At 40.1% G+C, this 21,879-nt stretch overlaps 1 protein-coding gene across 5 annotated transcripts in view; it reads right to left on the reverse strand.

Annotated features, from left to right (window-relative positions):
- The window catches only part of KIF5A (kinesin family member 5A), an 83,993-nt gene that overhangs the window by 35,434 nt on the left and 26,680 nt on the right, over positions 1-21,879 (reverse strand). For all 5 annotated transcript variants that reach the window (XM_072134877.1, XM_072134876.1, XM_072134875.1 and 2 more), the window contains exons 2-6: positions 9,269-9,356; positions 8,485-8,558; positions 8,260-8,364; positions 5,487-5,535; positions 1,602-1,657 (exon numbers count right to left, since the gene is read on the reverse strand). In XM_072134877.1, the coding sequence (XP_071990978.1) occupies positions 1,602-1,657; positions 5,487-5,535; positions 8,260-8,364; positions 8,485-8,558; positions 9,269-9,356 (372 nt within the window). The remainder of the gene's footprint in view (positions 1-1,601; positions 1,658-5,486; positions 5,536-8,259; positions 8,365-8,484; positions 8,559-9,268; positions 9,357-21,879) is intronic.

The raw sequence follows: 21,879 nt of genomic DNA on the forward strand, positions 1-21,879 counted from the left end.
AAGTGATTAATGATTAGTAAAATACACTATTACAAGACCTTGGTCTGTATAGAGTGTAGTGCAGAGATCATTAAGTATACAAGACACCATTAAATCTCCACACTCTGCTGTTTCTGTCTTAGTCTACACAGCAAAGCTGCCAGATGACCATATTACATGTACTCCATTGACCAGTATAGACTTGACTGTAAACATTTAGATTTTAAAAAAAAATTGCCTGCATGCATTTACATCCAATGTATGTCACAAAAACTGATTGCATTTTCTGATGACACATTCCCTTTAAATTACATCTGCAATGCAGTGCATCACATGGCCACTGAGAACCGCAATCTACTGATCCATATTAACAGAGAAAACATCTCTCTCAACCCCCAAAAAAGGAAAGGACAATTGCAATGTGAAGTGTTCTGTCAGTTACAGCCATACACAATGACATAATGGTATTAATTTAAGTAAAGGCTTTACTCAGTGACCCAACTATTATAATTATTAGAATATGTATTCTCATACTCTCAATGCGATCACTAAGGTCTCCATTTATAAACTCTTTGTGAAGGGCATAAACAGAGCCATGAAACAGCAGGAATATTATTCAATACAAAGAACATTTCGGCTCTGAAAAATGATACTAAGTATTTCATATTGTGCTTTGGCCTCAGCAAAACAGTGTGAAATCAATACTCTGTGATCAAGGCTTTCAGCAAAAACCCTCTGAATCTCTGTATTTGTTCTTACCACTGCAAAAAAGATTGGATTTTCGTCTTCCTGTAATAGGCATTTGGCACGTTAGCGCTCATTGGTTGCCCACCGCACTGGTCCAATCTATCTCCATATATACATAATGGAGCGACTGCTTCCAGTCATCTTCACATTATTTATGTATATTGATTGATAGTTCCATTAAATATTGTCCCAAATACCTTTACACTGGGAAATACAGGGCTAAAGATACTTTATTTAATACACTGGATGATCAAAAGAACATATATTCAGCAGTCCATAGTACACCTGAAGCCCATCTAGTCAAAGTCCCTCTAATGACTGATATAAGTTAATATAGGCACTTGAAATACAGACATTTGAAAGAGATTTGGAGAGGGAGGTATTAGTTCATCTTCCATAGACTTCCAAGTCAACTAATGGGCACTCTGCCTTGAACTAAGGCAATGAGAATCTACAATCCAAAACAGCAGATAAGTTCCTCCCTTGACATTCTGGCTATCTTGTAAAACCAAGGGTTAGACCTTGATCCATAAGGTTGCACCCATCCAACAGGTGGTACTAGAAACAAAACTAAATCTTTATTTTTGAAAGAAGAGAGCTGATTTGCTCACACTTTTCAAAAGGAGCATTGGATGGCCTGCAAGACTCCTTCAAACTCATGTCTACTTTGTACTATCCTTATGGAGAAACCATTTTTCTGTTTTTTTAAAACTATTAGATTATATTTAGCTTTTTAGATTGTTAGCATGTATGTATGTGTATATATATATATATATATATATATATATATATATATATATATATATATTGTACTTAACTCAGCATTCAACACCAAGAAGATCAGACAAAGAAAACAATGCAGTGTCCGCTCTCACCTTGACAAATGGAACACGGTTCTTGTCTTCATGCACGGAGAGGTTTGTTTTAGACACTTGAAAAAGGAAGGAGAATAAATTGATTTTCAAAAGCATTAAAAGGAAAATCGATACTTCCAAATAATTTACCCAGCTGCATTTACTCACACTAAAATAAAAACTCATTTAAAGTGTAGATGAAAAGAGAGATGTACAAAACCTTAAAGGGAGATTGGCTGCATTTCTAGGCAACAAACTTAACCCTAGAATGCATGACCATAGAAATCTACACTATTACATACCTGGGGCCTTTTAGGCCCGTGTGCAAATAACATGGAATAACTCAAATAAAAATACTTTTTAAAGTTTATTTTAAAAATGCAAAGTAAGGATGCATTCCTACTAGCGCTGGTGTCTGCCAGGAGGGGATCTGTAATGGATCTGACCTCCTGGTGTCCCCAGCTACGGCTGGTAGAATCCGGGCAATCCGGCAGCCTTAACTGGAATTACCAAGAGATCATATCCATTACGGATCACCTCCTGGCAGACACCAGCGCTAGTGAGAATGCATCCTAAGATGTGAATAATTCAAAACATTTTGTGCAAAAAAACCCCAAAGTAACTGAACGGGCTTAAAACGGCCAATATACTCATTCAATATAACTCTTTATAATAACGTTTTTTTGTCTAAAATTTTTTTTTATATATAAAAGTTGCAGTAAACATGCTGCAGGGATATCCCTTTTCAAAGTTTCCTTTTCGAATTTACTAATGACCGCAGCATCTTTCACATGTTATCTGTAATTCAACATCTGGAAGATGAAATTGTAGTATTTTACACAGGACTGTCTATCAAAAATGATTGCTTTGATTTCTTGGTTAGTCAAACCCCTGGATGTAGACTGTGCCATTGTAACCTTAGAAGTCAGTAAACTATAATGAAAAAAAATGATTACAATAAGGGTTGTAGACTCTTTGTTAGTGTCTGTACAGCCCCCTCCTCTCACCTTCAGCAGGTCACCACTTTCTTTTAGGTGAAGTGGAAATCTTTGGATTTTTGGCGCTCAGAGTTTCTTTTTCAAGAAACAAGAAAGCTGACTCCTTCCTCCTTCCTGTTCAGGAACTATGATGATGTCAGAGACGCATGACATCATGAGGTAGCCTCCTTCCCAAGATCACATGACCATGTAGTCAGGCACAATCCACACTCAGTTATTAAGACTAAGGCTACATTCACACGACCATATGGGGGACATATATACTGCCGACGTATATACGGCCGATATACGTCCCCCATAGACGGCAATGGGCGCACGGCGCCCTACGGGAGCGGTACAGTGCAGCACACGTGCGGCACCGTACCACTCCGTACCCGGGAAAAAGATAGGACATGTCCTATCTTTTCCCGTAATACGGCGCCGTGCGCCATGTATCCCTATGAGAGGGGCGGGGGTGAGCTGCGCTAACCTCCTCCTCATCTCCCCGCGTCCTCCTCATCTCCTATACCGAAATGCCGGTAACATAAAAATATATGAACAACTGGAAATGACTAACAACTATATAACCGAGGAATACCTAGAGTTTCAGAATTCTAACTAAAGTAATCTTGCGGTAAAAAGAAAAAAACTAACAGAGCGGGCCTGCGAGGCCCCAGGTATGCATTCTAGGGTTAAATACGGTAAGTTCTTCATAATTAAAAAATAAAATCTGCTATCCCACCCCCCTCCCCAAAACGCAGCACCACTTTGTCTTGTTAGGTTGAGATTGGTAAGGTAGGTCAGCTTCATTACCTAAATGGGAAATAGCTGCTTTACAAAAGATTGCTCATTTGAGGGAAAGGGAGGAGACCTTTTATTTTGTAAAGTTTTGACAAAATTAAATATATTATTAATTTTATATTGCTTATTAAAGAAATGTGTTCCTGTGCCCTTCATTTTCGCCTGCCTTTCTCCGTTATTTAAACCTGATAAAGTGTCTCATGACTTTACAGTTACTGGACAGTCTAATCTCCCCATACAGCTGAATCATTAAATAAATTATAGTTATGGAAGAGTTAATCACTAGCCTCCTTATCTGTCTGAAGTGGATGTATTTCAGAAAGATTTCAGATACACTGCTCACTACAGAAGCAGAAAAAGACAAATGAAAGTTACTTTACTTAATGAAATATGCAACACAGTTGACTTTTATCAACTGTTTTAATTGCTTCAAATGTTTAGTTACTCTTTGATGAAGTAGGACCTGTCTATTTAACATAATACACAACAAATCCCTATTAGGTAATATTAAAAGGGTAAACCCAGCTAAAAATATAATTGTAGATTTTATTTTTCTACTTTAAGACAAAAAATAAATTAATGCATTGACACAGGAAATACAAATCTACAAATTCTGCCATTTAGAAATGAAAATGAGGAAAACAATGTCTGTCAAAGCTAAGTTAAAGGGAAACACCACCAGCTCCAACCCTTTCCATTCCGATTCCAATACAATTAGAATTTGTTTTTTTAGCTCCCGCTGTTCCTAGGGCAGTTACGGTAATTTCAATATATTACTGTAAAATATGAAAGAATAAAGCACTGAAACACATTAAAATTGGGGACTTCCATTGTCCTATATGTAACAGATCTGACATCCAATATATTCAGTTTAAGATCATTTTAATAACACATATTTCATACATAGCAAATTGGCCGTGCTGGATTGGATGTGACACTGTCTTGGAGTCACTGTAGGGCATCAGATTACAGAAGCGCATCTTCACAGCCGCAAGCAAGTGACAGATCATAATCCATAATGAATGCACTAATTTGATACTCTAATGGATGAGACATTAGAACACTCTACCTGAATGTATAATAAGATTATAATTGCTCATTTGCATACACGTGCCATGCTTTATATCAAATGGGGCCGCCAAGTCATCTGCTGGCCGTTGTCTATTTTTATAGCATTCTGGCAACCCATTTATTGGATTCTAAACATAAAAACTGATGGTTTGGTGATGATACAACAAGATATGCATACTTATATCTTAGTTTTTTATTTTTAATTAATTTGTCAACTTATACATAGAATAGGACTTATAAAACAAGACACATTTGCTCCATGAATTCTAGGCCATGTAGTGGTTCGACTTCATGTACTTAACACAGTATCGGGGATGGGAGTACAAGCATCATACATGATATATATGATAGGAGGAGCCATCGCAAAATCATGATTACAGTTGTTCTGCAAAAAAGGGACTCCTTACATCATATATAATTATAATACTTGGAGTCCAGTCATCAGCAACACCACACAGTCCCTGAGCCACAGTGCGAGTTAGACTTGGTAGCTTTAAGGGAAATCTACCATCAAAATCAAGCATGACAAGCCAGGAACATTTACTCTTAGATCCAGGAAGCATGCCTGTGGTAATCATCTTATAATTAATTATCCATGGCCTCATGTATACTAAAATCAACTTATCAGAACATCTCCGACCGGTGGCAAAACTCCCTGTTGGTCTCAGATTACAGCAGGAAGAGGGAGGAGTGGGAGGTTGTTACAAGTGCTCCTGCACAGTGTAACAGCCTGTGAAGCTGCAGCACGGAGGGGCTCTTCTAACACCCCCCATAACACTTCTGGCTCATTAAAATAATCTTAAAAGTTGATTTTAGACGGAAGGATGCCATGGATAACAAATAAGAGAACATTCCCACAGTCTGCATGTTTATCATGTTTGATGTTTATGGTATATTTCCTTTAAATGGCATCAAACTTGTAAAATGGTTGATACTGCAAATGAGCTGAATATATTTCATAAAACAATACAGGATGATCTATATTATGTTTGTACCTACTATAAAATAAAACAGTTTTATTGGGAATTTGGTTATGTGTATATCTGTGTCTACTTACCGTCAAGCAGGTCTCTAATTTTATCCAAATAAATCTCAAAGTAGGATACCTGAAGAAAGGACAGATGTTATAAGAGATGCTTCTTAATACATTGCACAGTATATACTGTGTAGCCAAAAAATGTAGCATAACAAATATACTGCATCACTGGCTGATAATCTAATCAATCTGTAGTCTGATTATCTAGATCAAAGATAAATTAATTAGAATTGGTAATCAATTATCTCATTTCTGGTGTAATCCTGTTAATGAACATAAATTCACCTTACATGTTGGAATGGACACTTCAATTCCAATAATCTAGCCCTTAGGACTAGCAAGGGAATCAATGTTCATGCTACGGTCATCTGTCTGCAGGGGTGTATAAAAGAACCAACATTATGCTGGTTGGCTTGGTCTGATGGCACAGGGGGGGTGGTGGTCTTGGGCAGACTATATGACTTAGTTTATAATTTTATTAACCCCTTAAGGACGGAGGGTTTTTCGGCTAATTTCTCGCTCTCCAACTTCAAAAATCCATAACTTTTTCATTTTTACGTGTACAGACCTGTGTGAGGGCTTATTTTGTGCGTAACAAATTTTACTTTCCCGTAATGTTATTTATTTTAACATGCCGTGTACTGCGAAGCTGAAAAAAAATTCCAAATGTGGAAAAATTGAAAAAAAAACGCACGTGCGTCACGTTCTTGTGGGCTCAGTTTTTACGACTTTCACTCTTCGCTCCAAATAACACGCCTACTTTATTCTTTGGTTCGGTGCGATCGCGGTGATACCAAATTTATATAGGTTTTATTGTGTTTTAATACATTTTCAAAAATTAAACGAATGTGTACAAAAAAGAAAAAAAAATTTTTGCCATCTTCTGACGCTAATAACTTTTTCATACTTTGGCGCACGGAAATGTGTGAGGGGTCATTTTTTGCGAAATGAGGCGACGTTTTCATTGCTACCATTTTGAGGTCTGTGCGACATTTTGATCATTTTTTATTTCATTTTTTATGTTATGTAAAAAGGTGTAAAAGTCGCATTTCGGACATTTGGGCGCCATTTCCCGCCTTGGAGGTCACCGCCGGCCGTAACCGTTTTTATATTTTGATAGATCGGGCATTTTGGGACGCGGCGATACCTAATATGTCTGTGATTTTTACTGTTTGTTATGTTTTATATCCGTTCTAGGGAAAGGGGGGTGATTTGAACTTTTAATATTTTATTAATTTTTTTTATTTTTTAAACTTTTTTTTTCTTTTTTTTTTCACTATTTTTTAGACCATCTAGGGTACATTAACCCTAGATGGTCAGATCGCTCCTACCATATACTGCAATACTACAGTATTGCAATATATGGCGTTTTTGCAGGTCTTACATTACAATGAGCCACTGGCTCATTGTAACGAACCTGCATAAACCATGTAGCCTCGTGTCAAAAGAAGACCCGAGGCTACCATGGTAACCGATCGCCGCCCCCCGATGACGTTCGGGGGCGTGGCGATCGAAAAAAAGATGGCGGCGCCCGCGCGCCGCCGTCTTTTAAACGCCGCCCGCGACTTTGCGGGCGGCGTTTAGAGGGTTAATAGCCGCGATCGGTGCTAGCACCGACCGCGGTTATTAGCGGTGGGGGTTTTGTGCAAAATGCAAAAACCCCCACCTCTGTATGAAGAGGACTCAGCCCGTGAGCCCTCTTCATACATCCCTTATACCTCTGCGCCGTAGAGCTACGGCGCAGAGCGTTAAGGGGTTAAAGATATTGCTTTGTTTTTGTTAAAAAAGTCCTTCAAAATAAAATGATCATCCTATTGCAAAGACATCCACATACGTGCTGCACATGCCTGTATGACCTCCCTACAATGCCTTGTCATGCTCCATATGAGGCTGCGGATGGTCTCCAAACATACACAGCAAACCTTCTTGTCACAGCTCACATTTATATATCATCCTGGATGAGGTGCACTACCTGAGCCACTTGTATGGGTTGTAGAGTTTGTCTCATGCTACCATGTATGTGAAAGCACCACCAACATTGACCAAAACATCAGCCAGAAAGCACTGAGAAGTGGTCTGTGGTCCCCACCTGCAGAACCACTCCTTTATTGAGTGTGTCTTGCTAATTGCCTGTGAAATTGATCATCAATCAGTGTTGCTTCCTAAGTAGACAGTTTAATTTCACAGAAGCTTGATTTACTTGGAGTTATACTGTGTTAAGTCTTCCCTTTATTTTTTTGAGCAGTGTATATACAGTTTAACAGAGGACAAAATACAAGGGTAGGACTACCTGTTTTAGCAAGCAGTGAGTTAGTTACCTTGTGCTGGTCAATGGAAAAGGATGACCCGCACTTAATGATGCCTTATGCCCTAGATGGTAAAAATATTTCCCATGGAAGAACCATGGGCATAAGGGAAGCCCTAATTATATTAGGTGCAGACACACCCCTTGCTCTAGGAACCCTCCTACCTGAATCAGTTTCAGGACCCTGGAGGAGTTGTAGATTCTCAATAAGAAGTCATAGAGTCAGTGCTCTCATGGATCCGGATGAATCCCTGGATTACATTGATACAAGACATGACCCACTTACTATGCTCCCAATGAGAGATATTTATATCTTTGTGTCTAAGAATGCTAAAACCAACAGGTATGCAATACCCTGGCTATCCAGATTCCAAATATGTATATGGCCTTGGGCTGGGATGGATCATAACTCCATAACTGTCCCTAACTGATCCCCCTCCCCCCGATTGTGCATGTATGGTTCTATATTTCATCACAACATCTACATACCTTTATATGAAATTCCAAGTTTTCATCCATGGAATAAATATGATTGAAAATATCTCTAGCGATCCTCGGTATTATTCCCATCAGCTGAGGATCGTGCAGCTTACCCTGAGGGATAACAGAAAAGATAAGAACATTTTTTGATAAACAAATATTTTAGATCTAACATCCTTTTTTATTCAAAGATTATTTAGAAATTTTTCTTGCTGCTGGTACTGCAAAACTTACCTCCATGGTGTGGGTCTTTCCAGAAGCCGTCTGCCCATAAGCAAAGATAGTTCCATTGTATCCGGCCAGCACATCTGCAAGGAAAATAGGAACATGAAGCAATCTAGTACAGAAATGTTGTCCTTTTCAGCATAGTCAATTACAAGTTATTTATGGTAATATTATAATTATTATGTATTAGTCAGCACAAGTAAAGTGCAGGAAAGTAAACAGTTTAAATCATTATGATCATTAAATAATCAAAACAAAAAGTCTTACATAAATGTCAATTTAAAATACAAATAAATACAATGCATAAATAAATAAAATATATGCAATAATCCTAAAAATTCTGCCAACAATTTATAAAGCTATGCCTAAGAAGCTAAACCACAAAAAAAGATTATATTATCCAATGTGCATATTCCATATAAAAAAAATTAAAAGTGAATCAATAACTATTTCCGATTACAATTAATGTCCTAGGGAGATTTAGAAAAAAATTAGCTGCTAGTTGCAGGGCCCTTTTTTGGAAACGTCAACATTACACAGAGTAGTTACGCTAGTTATTAGTAGATATAAGTAGATGGTAGTATTAATTAATAATTATATATATGTGTGTGTATTCCACTAAGATTCTACAATAGGGACTATAACAAGGGTACATCACCTATGATTTTATTATTCAAAATTAGAGGGCGCTCTTACTTCAGGCGAGTCTTTCTTCATTTTAATAGAGTAGTATAAGGATGAACTAAGAGACCTGGTGGACTCATATCAGGTACAGTATGGAAAATAGTTTTACCTTTAACAATTTGCATAGCACAGGCATGGTAGACTTGCTCCTGAGTTGTATTTGGTGGAAACACACGATCAAAAGCATAAGGTTTTCCCTAGAATAAAAAAACAAAAAGAATAAAATTACATCTAGTTATATATGTATTTATATCTTTCTTATTATTTTATACAACGGTAACAGAAAGAAAAGAGAACAAATACCAGTAACGAGGTCTATTTGGGACATTAAAGCCCCCACAGATATGTATGGCAGGTTTAGGCTATTCTGAACGGTCTTTGAGACAAAAAAAATCTGTTTGTGCAGAAAATGTAATACCTAAAGTAGTCCATGAGTGGCAAATTTTTCCTAAAAACAAAATTAACGTGCAAAAGTTTTGGTTCATTACATTTTTCTCATCTATGAATGTTCACATAATTCCCAGGACCCCATACAACTAGTCCTCCAATTCCCTTACGGATGTTCACAGACCTGAAAGTCCCTTAACATTAGTCCACCCATTCCTCAACTAAAGTACACAGACCCACGGGCCCCCATAAAACCAATCCTCCCAAACCTACACTGATTTAACAGCCCCCATAAAAGTAGTCCTCCCAATCCCCCATGAATGTACACAGACCTAGCAGCCGCCATAACAGTCATCTTCCCAATCCCTCATGAAACACCCACCATAACAGTCATCTTCCAATCCCCCAAAGCTGACAGTCCCCGTAACACTAGTCCCTCGAATTACCAACCAATGAATACAGATATAACAGCGCCAAAAAAGTAGACCTCCCAATCCCCCCATGAATATGCATAGACCTATAACAGTCATCCTCCCAATCCCCCATGGATGTACACAGACCGTGCAGGCCCAGAAACAATGTTCTTATTAGTAAATCGTAGACTTGTGTTGACACTGATAATAAATACAGATTTGTCGATATAAGAACATCTTCAGTTTTGTCTGCACTATTTTGTACACAGGAGAAATACAGTAGAGCACAAAATCTGTCAGCTCCCCACACAACAGCCTCAACTCATCATGAGAGCTCCTATCTTTCCCTTCAGATGGATGTTATATTTTCACACTTTAATATTAATTACTAAATCTCAGTTCAAAGAAGAATCTCTGTTAATTACCACAATGAACAATTACCAAAAATATGAGGGAAGCGCTGCTCCCGAATGACTTGAGATCTAAGCGAATTTAATTAGTCTCCATAAAGCAAAGAAAGGCAGAGCGCCAGGCTTATACTTGTGTTCTGGCTTCCAATTTACTTTGGATCTGTGTACAACAGAGGCCAGCGGTACACAACAAAGCCTACTGGCTTATCCAGGATCCTATTACATCTGGTTTGCTGGCCGCCATTAGAGCAGATAAAAACAGTATCTTCAATCAAATGCTACAAAATCTAAATATTACTTATAAGTTGCAAGTAAACTTTGTTAATCGTTCTCTTAATTTCAACATTGAATTCAACCAAAACAAAGAGGACTCTCCGATATTGCCAAATTTTTATTAGGACATCATATCTGGTCTAACAATATAAGCATAAATGATAACAAAGTTATGCTCCATTATCCAATTGATACATATAGCCATCACATTTAGCCGGAAATATGCAACCACTGAACTCAACATATAAATGGACCACAGAGAGTCTTTTACGCAAGAAGATATTTTTCAACAATTCAGCAAGCCATCCTTGCTTTGTGATCATCACACTGTATGGGGTACACAATGGCAATATGATTGTTAGTCCTATACATTTTGAATTTGTTAGCCATATAATACGTTTATAGAAGGACGTATGCTCCCCACAAACTATTATTTTTATACCTTCATAAAATATAAGATCAATCAACACTAACTTATTTGCCAGGTACATATGAAAAGAGCAATGATTGGTAGCTTGAATGGCAATCAATGCATAACTTTCAGAAAGCCTATTGATATGGGATAAAAGCCAAACCAGTATATCTTTGCCAAAAGAGATAGACTGCAAACTGGGGACACTGCTGGGGACACTGATGATTTTGCATCTCATCAGAAAAGTGTAGGGAACAGGTAAGAAAAAAATATAAAATCCTTAAAGGTATTGCCATGAAGACAAGTTTATTAAATGTACTCAGGATAACAAAATAACACTTACTCTAATTCAATGTTATTAACAAAAATACAACATTTCACAGATATAATTCCAACTTGTATCTATCAGTCCTGGTGTACACAATTCACCACTATTCAATACAATTCACCAACACAGTTCAATTGTAAAGTAAGGGAAAATGATCTGTATTGTGTGAACATCACAGGGATTGAAATTTTAGCATTTTCTTTCATGGGCATTTCCACCACCTTTACGCCATACAAAGCCTTAACGGCCATACATGATCCACTGGGGATTCCGGATAATTTTTCAGTACTAACTAGTAAAGCAGCTCCCTTTACACAAAGCATGAAGTGCAGCATGCTGTAAAGGCTATGGTGTAAAGGGAGCTACTCAAGGTAGCCCTGAAAAAAAGTTATCCCTAAGGAAACCAAGTGACATGATGTGGGATAATGACCTAGAAAACATATTTGCATCTTGCCTCAAGATGGCAAGATGAAGCGCTGGTTCTAGCGCGAAACAATTTGTCCCTGTACAAAACCGCAATTCCCCCATCCACCCTCTCCCTCTGTGTATGCCGTTTTAAAGATGATCTAATAAAGAAAGAAGTTTTAAAGATATGGTGAGTGCCAACTTTTCTTCTATGATCCTCCCTCTGCCTGTGTAAAGTAGCAACAGCAAGAAGTGCAGCAGGCGGAGAGATCTGCTCTGCTCAGTGTTACAGTCTGTGAAGCTACAGGACACAGGGGCACTGAAAACACCCACCAGCCCTTCATGCTCATTAGAATAATTTTAGAAGGAAGGAGGCCATGGATAACAAATATAAGAGAATTACCACAGTTACCTACAGTGCCATTACTTTTAAAAGTTCTCATTTATATTTTAGGTAAGATATATGTGATAACAAACTAAGATGGCCATACATAGGCAGGAAAAATGAACTGTGACATAGCAGTAAAGAGCGCTCCAGTGTGTGCCCTGGGCCCTCAGCAGTTACAGGAGCGGAAATGTAGAAAAGAAGAATGTATGTGCAGAGATGGGAGAAGCCTCCAAGCTCACAAATGAGAGAAAATACACTCATACAGAAAGCTTGGTAACATGATTGGTGCTTCAGGAAAAAGCCATCTGTTACATTAAAATCATCAGACATGGTCATTACAGTGGAGGGGGGGGGGGTGTTCTTAATAGAAGAACACTGATAAACCAGATGATAAGCAGTCTACAGCAGGGTTAGCCGAATTCCTGGAGACTAAAAACTAAATAATATAATTTTATGACATAAACAAACCAGTAAGTTTAAAAATGACGGTGCTGATGAAAGATCTTTTATTTTATTTTTTTAATACTACTTTAGGATATTCAAGGTGCGGTCACACGTTTCAGTTAAAACTGCATTGCAATCAGCTTTGAGGTGGTTTTCGGTGCAGTTTCTTCAATTTAACAGGTGAAAGATATGAACTGAACAGGTGAATTTGAATGGGAAACCTGTTCCACAAATGTCAATCCTTGTCCTGTGTCAAGGATTTCTGTTACGCTCTTCTATAATAGAGATTGTAACGGGAACAAAATACAGAAGGAGAATAGAAAGCCTTATGTTTAATATTCCATTTGCCATAGCTTTCCATTTACAGAACAGTAGCTTCCATAACCCCTCTGTTATTTATTTTGGGAAAGAGATTGAGGACTGAAGCATTATTTTTACTGCTATTAATAAGGGAAGGGCATAACATGAGCTGCTAAATGCAAACGTGAGCTTAGCCTAAATCGTGTTAGGCGTGTCCGGTGTGCATCTGTACCCGCATCTGTTTGTTCACATCATTATGATTAGATACCCATTCATTTTTTTTGCGGATGTTAAAAAAAGCATATGGGTCTCTAAGTTACTTTTTGCCCTGCCCAGTTAGTTGTCTAACAACATTTAAGAAAAAAACAGACCACATATAGATGTCACTCGTGTGTCATTATTTTTTTTTGGCGGATCCATTGACTTCCTTGAACGTCCATGGTCTTTATGTGACATAAAAATAGTGCATGCTGCAATGTTCACCGACATGTGAACAGACCCATAGGAATCAATGGGCCCATATGCCATCCACAAAAAAACATATAGCATACGGACCTCAAAAACAAGGTTTTTGTATTACTAATCCATGTAGTGATTATATTTGTATAATATTTTGTAGTCAGTACTGCTTTAGTGACAACACCAACAACTAATCCAGACTGGTAATAAATTCTATTCCCTAAGATCACTCATACAAATGGAAGACACTATGCTCTGAGTGTCATCCTGTGGTTTTCCTATGTGAAGACTAATTACATTAGTATTCAAGGGAAAAATTTGTCATGTGTTATTCTAATATTCCATACAGTAGGGCTTCTCGTCACTTAAGAGATTTCCAAGGGACCAATTTACGTGAACATGTTGCTTCTTCCTTATTTCACTAGAGCAAGAAAAACCACTGCTACCCTTCTTCTTGGCTGCCGCCATACTACTATATATCAAATATATTAACCATGTCATTCCTTGTACTTTTCCATGTTCTAGTTCTAGAAACAGTTTCTATGCCACAACTCTTGGGTGATCTGTATAACTGAATTTTGCAGCTACATCGAGTTGCATGACTGATCTGTATGGGAGGAATTAGCATACTGCTGATTATAGATCCTCAGGGTAATGCTTCCATATTACATCCTTACTTACATCCTCGCTGATGATGAGTCTCTAGTCCTTCAGGCTGTGGCTGCCTGTGATAAGAAAAAGGCTGAGCTTGGGGAGCTGTCCAAGAGCTGAAATCTGTTTTCTCTCTCCGCAGGGACCCGGCCATCTCACCAGATTACTGGAGGCAGCTGCTATACAGAGCGATTGTGAACGCATTGGTTGTAATTAAAGTACAAGAAAGAAAAGCACAAGGGGCTTCCTTTTCTAGTTTTAATACATAAAAGTTAGTTTTATAGTCTGTATTCCCCCCACTTCCCTGTTCAGTTACATGAAGACTTTTTTTTTGCATCTAATACATATACATAATAGCAGCCACGGTATATGATAGTAATGCTTGACAGGTACAGGAGTACTAATACACTTTGACCTTCCTATGCATCCTATGCCTCCATAGATAACAACACAGCACCGCTTTCTGCTATGGCTGTGACATAATTCTTTCCCCAATGTGCAAAAAGACATACCTGTACGTCTTGTTGCGTAGGTGGGACAATGAAGCGGGCTCACAGGCTGAGCCCTCTTCATACTCGCCAGGTGTTTGCTTCATAATGAAGCAAACCCCCGTTGCTAACACACACGATCAGCTTCCGGAGATTTAAAGGGCCATTGTGCCGATAATTGGCGCTGGACGGCTGCCAGTTGTTAAATAGGCATCCGGTGTCAACCGCCGGATCTTTCTGCCTCACAGCCTTAATGAAAGCTTTGTCTGATGCCTTGTATTCTGTATTCCAGTTGTGACCCGGTCCTGTTATTGACTTTGATCCCGTGCTGCCTGTCCTGACCTTCCGCTACATCCCCGACTCTGATCCTATGCTGCCTGTCTCGACCTCCCCGTCCACAATCTTGCCTTATGACTTAGTACAACGCCTTGACAAAGTAGGGCCTGTGGAGCGACCTTGCGGTACCACGCCGCACCGAGTCCATCCCGCTTCGCGGCGGGCTCTGGTGAAAACTGGGTGCCACTTAGACCCCGCTCCCAGGTGTCGGCTTATGTCACCATCCGCATGGTCCAGTGGGTCCACTACCCCTGGTGCCTGACAAACATCAATGGAGTCCCTCAGGTTCAGCTCCATAATTATTAAAGCCTTTTGTAAAAAAAAATGATGGCATAAGGAGCTAAAACAGGAGAGGATCCTGCCAGTGAAGGACACCCACCAGTATGTAAGTGTGCTTGGTTTACAATCCTTAATCCTGGTAGTAGGTTTCCTTTAAGACCCCAATATCCCATCAACAGACCTTTTAGGGTAGATGCACAATGGATTTGCACATGGAATTGTATGTAAGAAATCCACTTTAAGGCTATATTCACACTAACATGTGGCCGCTGTACCATAGTACGGCGGGTACACGTCGGTGCCGGGGAGAGGAGGAGGGGGTCAGCGCTGCTCACCCCCGTCCCTCTCCATAGTTATATATGGCTCATAGCGCCGTATTCCTGGGGAAAGATAGGACATGTCCTATCTTTCTCCTGGCTATGGAGCGGTACAGTGCCGCACATGTGTGCCCATTGCCGTCTATCGGGGACGTATATACTGCGCATATACGTCAGCCATATATTTCCCCCATACGGCAGTGTGAATGTAGCCTAAATCTGTAATTTTAAAACATGTGCACAGACTGGAGCAGATTGATCAATTCTGCCATAATTTGCAGCAAAAACTCAAATAACTTTATTATTAGCAAGGGTTTAGACAGATTTAGACACTTTTAGAAATAGTACAACAAAAGAGAGGTATAGCTGCACAAGAAAAGGGGCATGTGCCAAAGATTTTGCAAATGTGTCAGGATTTTTGTGCATTTTTCTGGCATTAACTAAACCAACTAATAGGCGGTGCAAGGTTAGACTCAACGAGGGAGATTTATCAAAAGTGTGGGAGAGTAAACATGTTATAGTTGCTAATAGCAAACAATTAGAGCTCAGCTTTTATTACTGTTTCCCTGAGTAACTACAGTTTTGTTCTCAGACATTTCTGATAAATCTCCCCCTACAGTCTAATACTTTAGTCTTATAAATCTTCCCCCACTGTGAAAACTTACCGCGTAGAAATTGACAATGGTAAATGAAAAAAAAATCAGCAGTAGAGCTTGATCAAAATCTATGGAGGTATACATATATCACATGCAGATTCACTATGGATTTCTATTGGGTTTAGCTGTATATCGAGGAAGACAGCCCACACCCTTGCACCCTAAGCGGGCTGCACACGAACACAAAACAGACTCATGTGTTAATTTGATCACACATATTGAACACATTACACAGGACAGGAGTCCTTTCAAGCAGCACCATTACTATTATACAGATAGGCAGACAGACAGGGAGTCCTTGCATCATATTTCTGTATGATGCAAGGACTCCCATCCTCTGCAATGGGAGCAGCCCGTGGGATGGGCCCGTGGGCAAAATCAGAAATATATTCCCATCAAGTATCAATCTAATTTCAGGAGGCATGTGAGACGTCTATAAGACTAAATTTCTTAAACATACGGATCAGTTTCCATGTTTGCGTGAAGCTGGCCTTAAAGGTAGGAATAAGCAGACCCACATGCAGCTAGATTCTTTCAAGGGTATGGTTTCCAGTTGAAAGCATCCATTTTGGTACAAATATAGAATTTCTTACAAAATAAACATTTTCATGGAAACTAAGTCTCTATTTTTCATGGCACCAGCTATGGTATAACCATCTTTATAACTTCATTCTTTATTGTTAATATTAATGCAATAATGTCTAATTTTTTTGTCATTATATGTAGTAAGTGAAGGACCCTATGTACCAGGGGTGTAACTAGGAGGGGTTGGGCCCCATAACAGATTTCTAAAAGGGGCCCCTCTTCACGAGCCAGAAAGGGGGGTTGAAGGCACATATCTGTCCCATTAACTGCAGACCGCATGGGGGTAATAGACGGCAGGAAGCTAGAGATGAGAGATTCCTAGTCCTGCTGTCTCCTCCCCTGACATTTCTTATCTAAGGTGCAGATTCATGCTGTGTACTGTGGAAGATGTGCACTGTGAACAATGTACAGAATAATATGTATATAATGGTGCACATCCTCCACTCTTTAGTGTATCAGTTCAGATCCCGGGGCCCCTTGACACTGCGGGCCCCATAACAGCTGCTATGGCAGCTACCACGAAACCTGCTATGTACTATTTATGACCAGTGAAGAAATAAAACACAACTTCCAATTCCTTTATGCAGATATAGGTGAACAGTTCCCAACACATGATTACCCTGAATATATTCAGCTTTTTGCAAGAAGTAGTCACATGGGTATGCTAAATGGACGTGTGATCAGTATGAAAATAACAAGCTCCAATTCAGCCTAGAATGAAAACCAATTGTTAAAAGCAGTTTCAATCAATATGAAAGCAAATTACTACACAAAGAGGGGCTGTGTCTCCGCTATAAATGGATTACTGTGACATGTGAGTACTCCTCTGCTGCTGCTCTCCCTATACACAGCGGATAAGGACCATGTCACAGCCCGGCCCATCATCTGGTGGCCTGTCTAGCCATGTATAGTAAAATAAACAAGGCATGAACATGATTCATAGTGAACATCTTCTCTGATATTATAATGGATATTAGGAAACCTAAACCTACTACTACGGAGACGACACGCTGAAGCAATTTTAGCATAATAGCATATGTATTTCACTCTTCCGATATCTAACTATAACTCATCCGTCACTTGCGATTCATTGTCATGGCAACTCAATCCCGAAGAAGCAGATTATTAGGCTAATGCAACCAGAAACTGAAGGCTTATGTAACCCAGTGAAAACAGAGGTATCATCATCTCTAGATCCCTGCCTCACAAACACAGCTAAACTGTGCACATACACATGTGTATCACACTACTACACAGCAACTATAGAGTTAACTAAACAAAGCTGCTGTAGTGACATCACACAATATTGTTACAATTTGCAGAGACCAGTGCAGACCAGGTCCAGTGTCTGAGTTGTTGTAGTGTAGAGCAGGTCCAGTGTCTGTGTGGTAGTGCAAGAACCTGCAGCAGAAACACCTCAGCAAAGCTGGGAAGAGATTGCACATTAGTTGTACATTAGAAAGAGCCGGAAGCACAAGATATTTCTGTACAGGACAGAGAAAGAATATATGTAACTGCAGAAGCTACAGAGGATCCAGAGACATCTGCAGAGGGAGGACACTGGAGCACAGAGACCCCTCAGCCTCACACATCAGGTACTGAAGTCACTGCCCCAGACCTAAGAATCTGTCTTGGATTATTATTACTGTGATTGCTGACTGAAGTGTTCACACTGCTGAGAATAAACTGTTCAAAGAGACTGGAACATGTGCTTATCTATCTGGGCCTAATATCCCCTAAACTACACACCCTCAGAATCCTAAAAGAACTCGCCCCTGCTAGCCCATCGTGGTCTGGCGTGTGTGGCTGTTACATTGGTGGCCCGTACGGGGATTTTGAGTGGATTTGGGATGCCCCAGAGTCTCTTAAAGATACAGTACACCGCTAGTGAATCTCAGAACTGTGTATAAAGAGAAAGTGTCTGCTGTACTAACAATAGCCATGGATATACAGCAACAGTTAGATGCCATCAGTGGGTCTCTCCTGCCATTAACCCATGCAGAACTGGTGTCAGTGGCCAAACAAGCCAAGGTGCCAGAAGATAGAATTAATCAAGCCCGCACCCGCAGACATCTAATCACAGCCATTAATAGCACCCTAGATGAAGCTGAGGAGAGTGAAGAATCAGAGACTGTGATTGTGTTTTTGCAAAGACTAGCCCAATTTATTGCAAGCCTGGGAACTAGTAACTCAGATGATTGTTTGGTGCCTGAAGAGAACCTGTCATCCCCACAAAAGGTGCTGCAAGGATTAAAAGAACAGGTTCAAGCCCTACAACAGACTGTGTTAGAGTCAGCTACTACACTGGAAGGGGTATTTAGCACTGGTCCATCTCCAAGCAAGTCTAAGCCTGCAAAGAGAACCAGTCCTACTCCTGAGATCACCATCAGGAAAGAGTTTAAAATAAATGGCAAGATTGGGGAGAGAGAGGAAAGAGAAAGACTGTCCTATACTAATCTCATTCATCAGATAGATTTGGGAGTCCAGAAAGGATACTGTGATGAAGAAATTATTGAGGCAGTAGTGAAAGCCATCAGTCCAGGACTGCACCTCAGAAATATGCTGGAAATGAAAAATAATCTGACTTTACCCCAACTCAGAATTATCTTAAAGGGACATTACAAAGAAGAAAGCACATCTGACCTTTACCATAAACTGATCAATATCTCTCAAGACATCAGAGAATCCCCTCAAAACTTCTTGTTCAGAGCTATTGTGCTTAAAGAGAGGCTTTTGTTTGCATCCAGAGAAGATGAGGCAGAAGAAAGATTTGATCCAGGTTTAATCCAGAAGAAGTTTCTCAGATCTGTTTGGACAGGTTTATTAAGTGAAAACATCAAGTTCCAGTTGAAGCGGTATCTGGAAGTACCCCACATAACAGATGAGGAATTAATTGAGAAACTGAATGATGCTGTCAGCCTTGAATCAGAAAGGGAACAAAAATTAAAGAAGCACTCTGCAAGCAAAATGACCAAGGTGATTCCTCCTAAAACAGAAATGGTGGGTGGGCCACAAGGAGAAGTCAGAGAAACTGATCTTGTGCCTAACCAAGCACCAATCACCCCCAAACCACTACTTAAAGCGACAGTAACACCAACTGATTGGGAAGCAGTAGTGAGTGATCTTCGAGCAGAATTGGCTGAAGTGAAAAGAGCCTTAAGAGCAGAACCAGAACAGAGATTCAGGAGAACATGTCGAGTCTTTCAACACAAACCACCCCCGGTGGACAGACCACCTCCAGCTTGTGAAGATTGCATAAACTCCAATCAAGCTAGAGCCTGTTGCCATTGCCTTAAATGTGGTGAAGAAGGACATTTTGCTAAAGACTGCAGAGTACCTCGTTTCAAGCAGTTAAAAGGCAGAGGGTTGCTGGTGAGGGACAACCAGTAACCTCAACCCCAAAGAGGTCCCAAACTAATCACACAAACCATGCTATGTCTTTTGAAGCTACTCAGAATGGAGAGAGGTTGCGCCAATATTATCCACAAGTGTGTGACCGTCTTCAACAACTCCAAGCAAGAAGAAACTACTCAGTCACCAGGATTGATGGTGACACTTCTTCAGGCTATGCTCCATCAGAAGAAAGCATGTCAGAAGACCAGCCTAAACTAATTAACCTGGTTGGAGAAAAATGCATGATCCAGTGCACACTAGATGGATTTCCTTTTAAAGCTCTGTGGGACACAGGAGCTCAAGTCAGTATCCTGAATGAAGAGTGGAGGCGACAATACCTACCTCACACCAGACTCAGATCAGTACAAGAACTGGTAGGTTCTGGCCCATTCAGTGGAAGAGCTGCAAATCAGACTGTAATACCTTTCTTAGGATGGGTTGAAGTTACCTTTCAATTGTGTGCCAAGCAAAACAATTCTTGTGAACTGTTAGTACCTTTCCTGGTTACTAGTGACCAGCGAGTCGCAGAAGAACCTATTATTGGTTACAATGTTATTGCTGAAGTGGTTCACCAAACCAAGAGTCACACTCCACTAGTGGACTCAGTGTCTACATCCTTTGCATTACCTAACAGGGCAGCAGAGGGAGTGGTGCAAGCTCTCAAGAAGGCCGAAACAACTGTGTCAGTCCGAGAGGTAAGGATAGGCCTACGCTCAACTACCATTCCTGCTCATACAGCGGTGGGAGTGAAGTGTGGTGTCAGAGTGGGACCAAGGCCAAAGCCACAGAAGATGCTGTTTGTTCCTCAAGATCCTGCTCAGCTGCCTGAAGGAGTCATCACAGGTGAGACTGTGGTAAGCGTTCCTTATAGTGGTTTTGCCAAAGTGACTGTGCTAGTTATGAATTCCACCAAGCATGAAGTGAAATTGGATCCTAGAACTTCATTGGGACATCTTGAGGATATCAAGACTGTTTACCCAGCCAATGTGAGACCAATCCATTCACCACCTGAGAGTGCATCATCATCTCCTAGAGTGAACACCTGTCAACAAGAGAAACAGACACCTTCATCGAGAGAACATTGGGATCCACCGGTTTCCCTAGAGCATTTGGGAGCAGAAGAACAACAGATGGTAAGACGGATGTTGAGAGAAGAATGTCATGCCTTTGCGAAAGATGACTTTGATGTTGGTTGTATACCTTCACTGAAGATGAGGATCAACCTTAAAGATAATACACCAGTGACTAAGGGGTATACAGGAGTACCAAAACCCCTACACAAAGAAGTTAAAGAATACCTACAAGACCTTATCAACAGAGGATGGGTCCAGAAGTCAAAATTATCTTATTCCTCTCCCATTGTGTGTGTTAGGAAGAAGGATGGAACTCTTAGACTTTGCTGTGACTACAGAGAATTAAATTCAAAGACTATACCAGATCGTCATCTACCCAGAATACAAGATATGCTAGACAGCTTGTCCGGAAGCACTTGGTTCTCTGTCCTAGACCAAGGCAAGGCCTATCATCAAGGTTTTATTGAAGAAGCCAGTAGACCATTGACTGCCTTCATTACTCCTTGGGGTCTCTATGAGTGGATTCGCATTCCCTTTGGACTCAGCAATGCACCCGCCGAGTTTCAAAGAAGCATGGAAGCCTGTATGGAAGGATTGAGAGATGATATCTGCCAGCCATATTTGGATGATAACCTCATCCACAGTAAGACCTTCGCTGATCATGTGGAACACATAAGAACTGTTCTACAACGTTATCAACAACATGGAGTGAAGCTGACACCC

This window comes from Engystomops pustulosus, chromosome 2 (genome assembly GCF_040894005.1).
Source record: "Engystomops pustulosus chromosome 2, aEngPut4.maternal, whole genome shotgun sequence".
Taxonomy (NCBI): domain Eukaryota; kingdom Metazoa; phylum Chordata; class Amphibia; order Anura; family Leptodactylidae; genus Engystomops; species Engystomops pustulosus.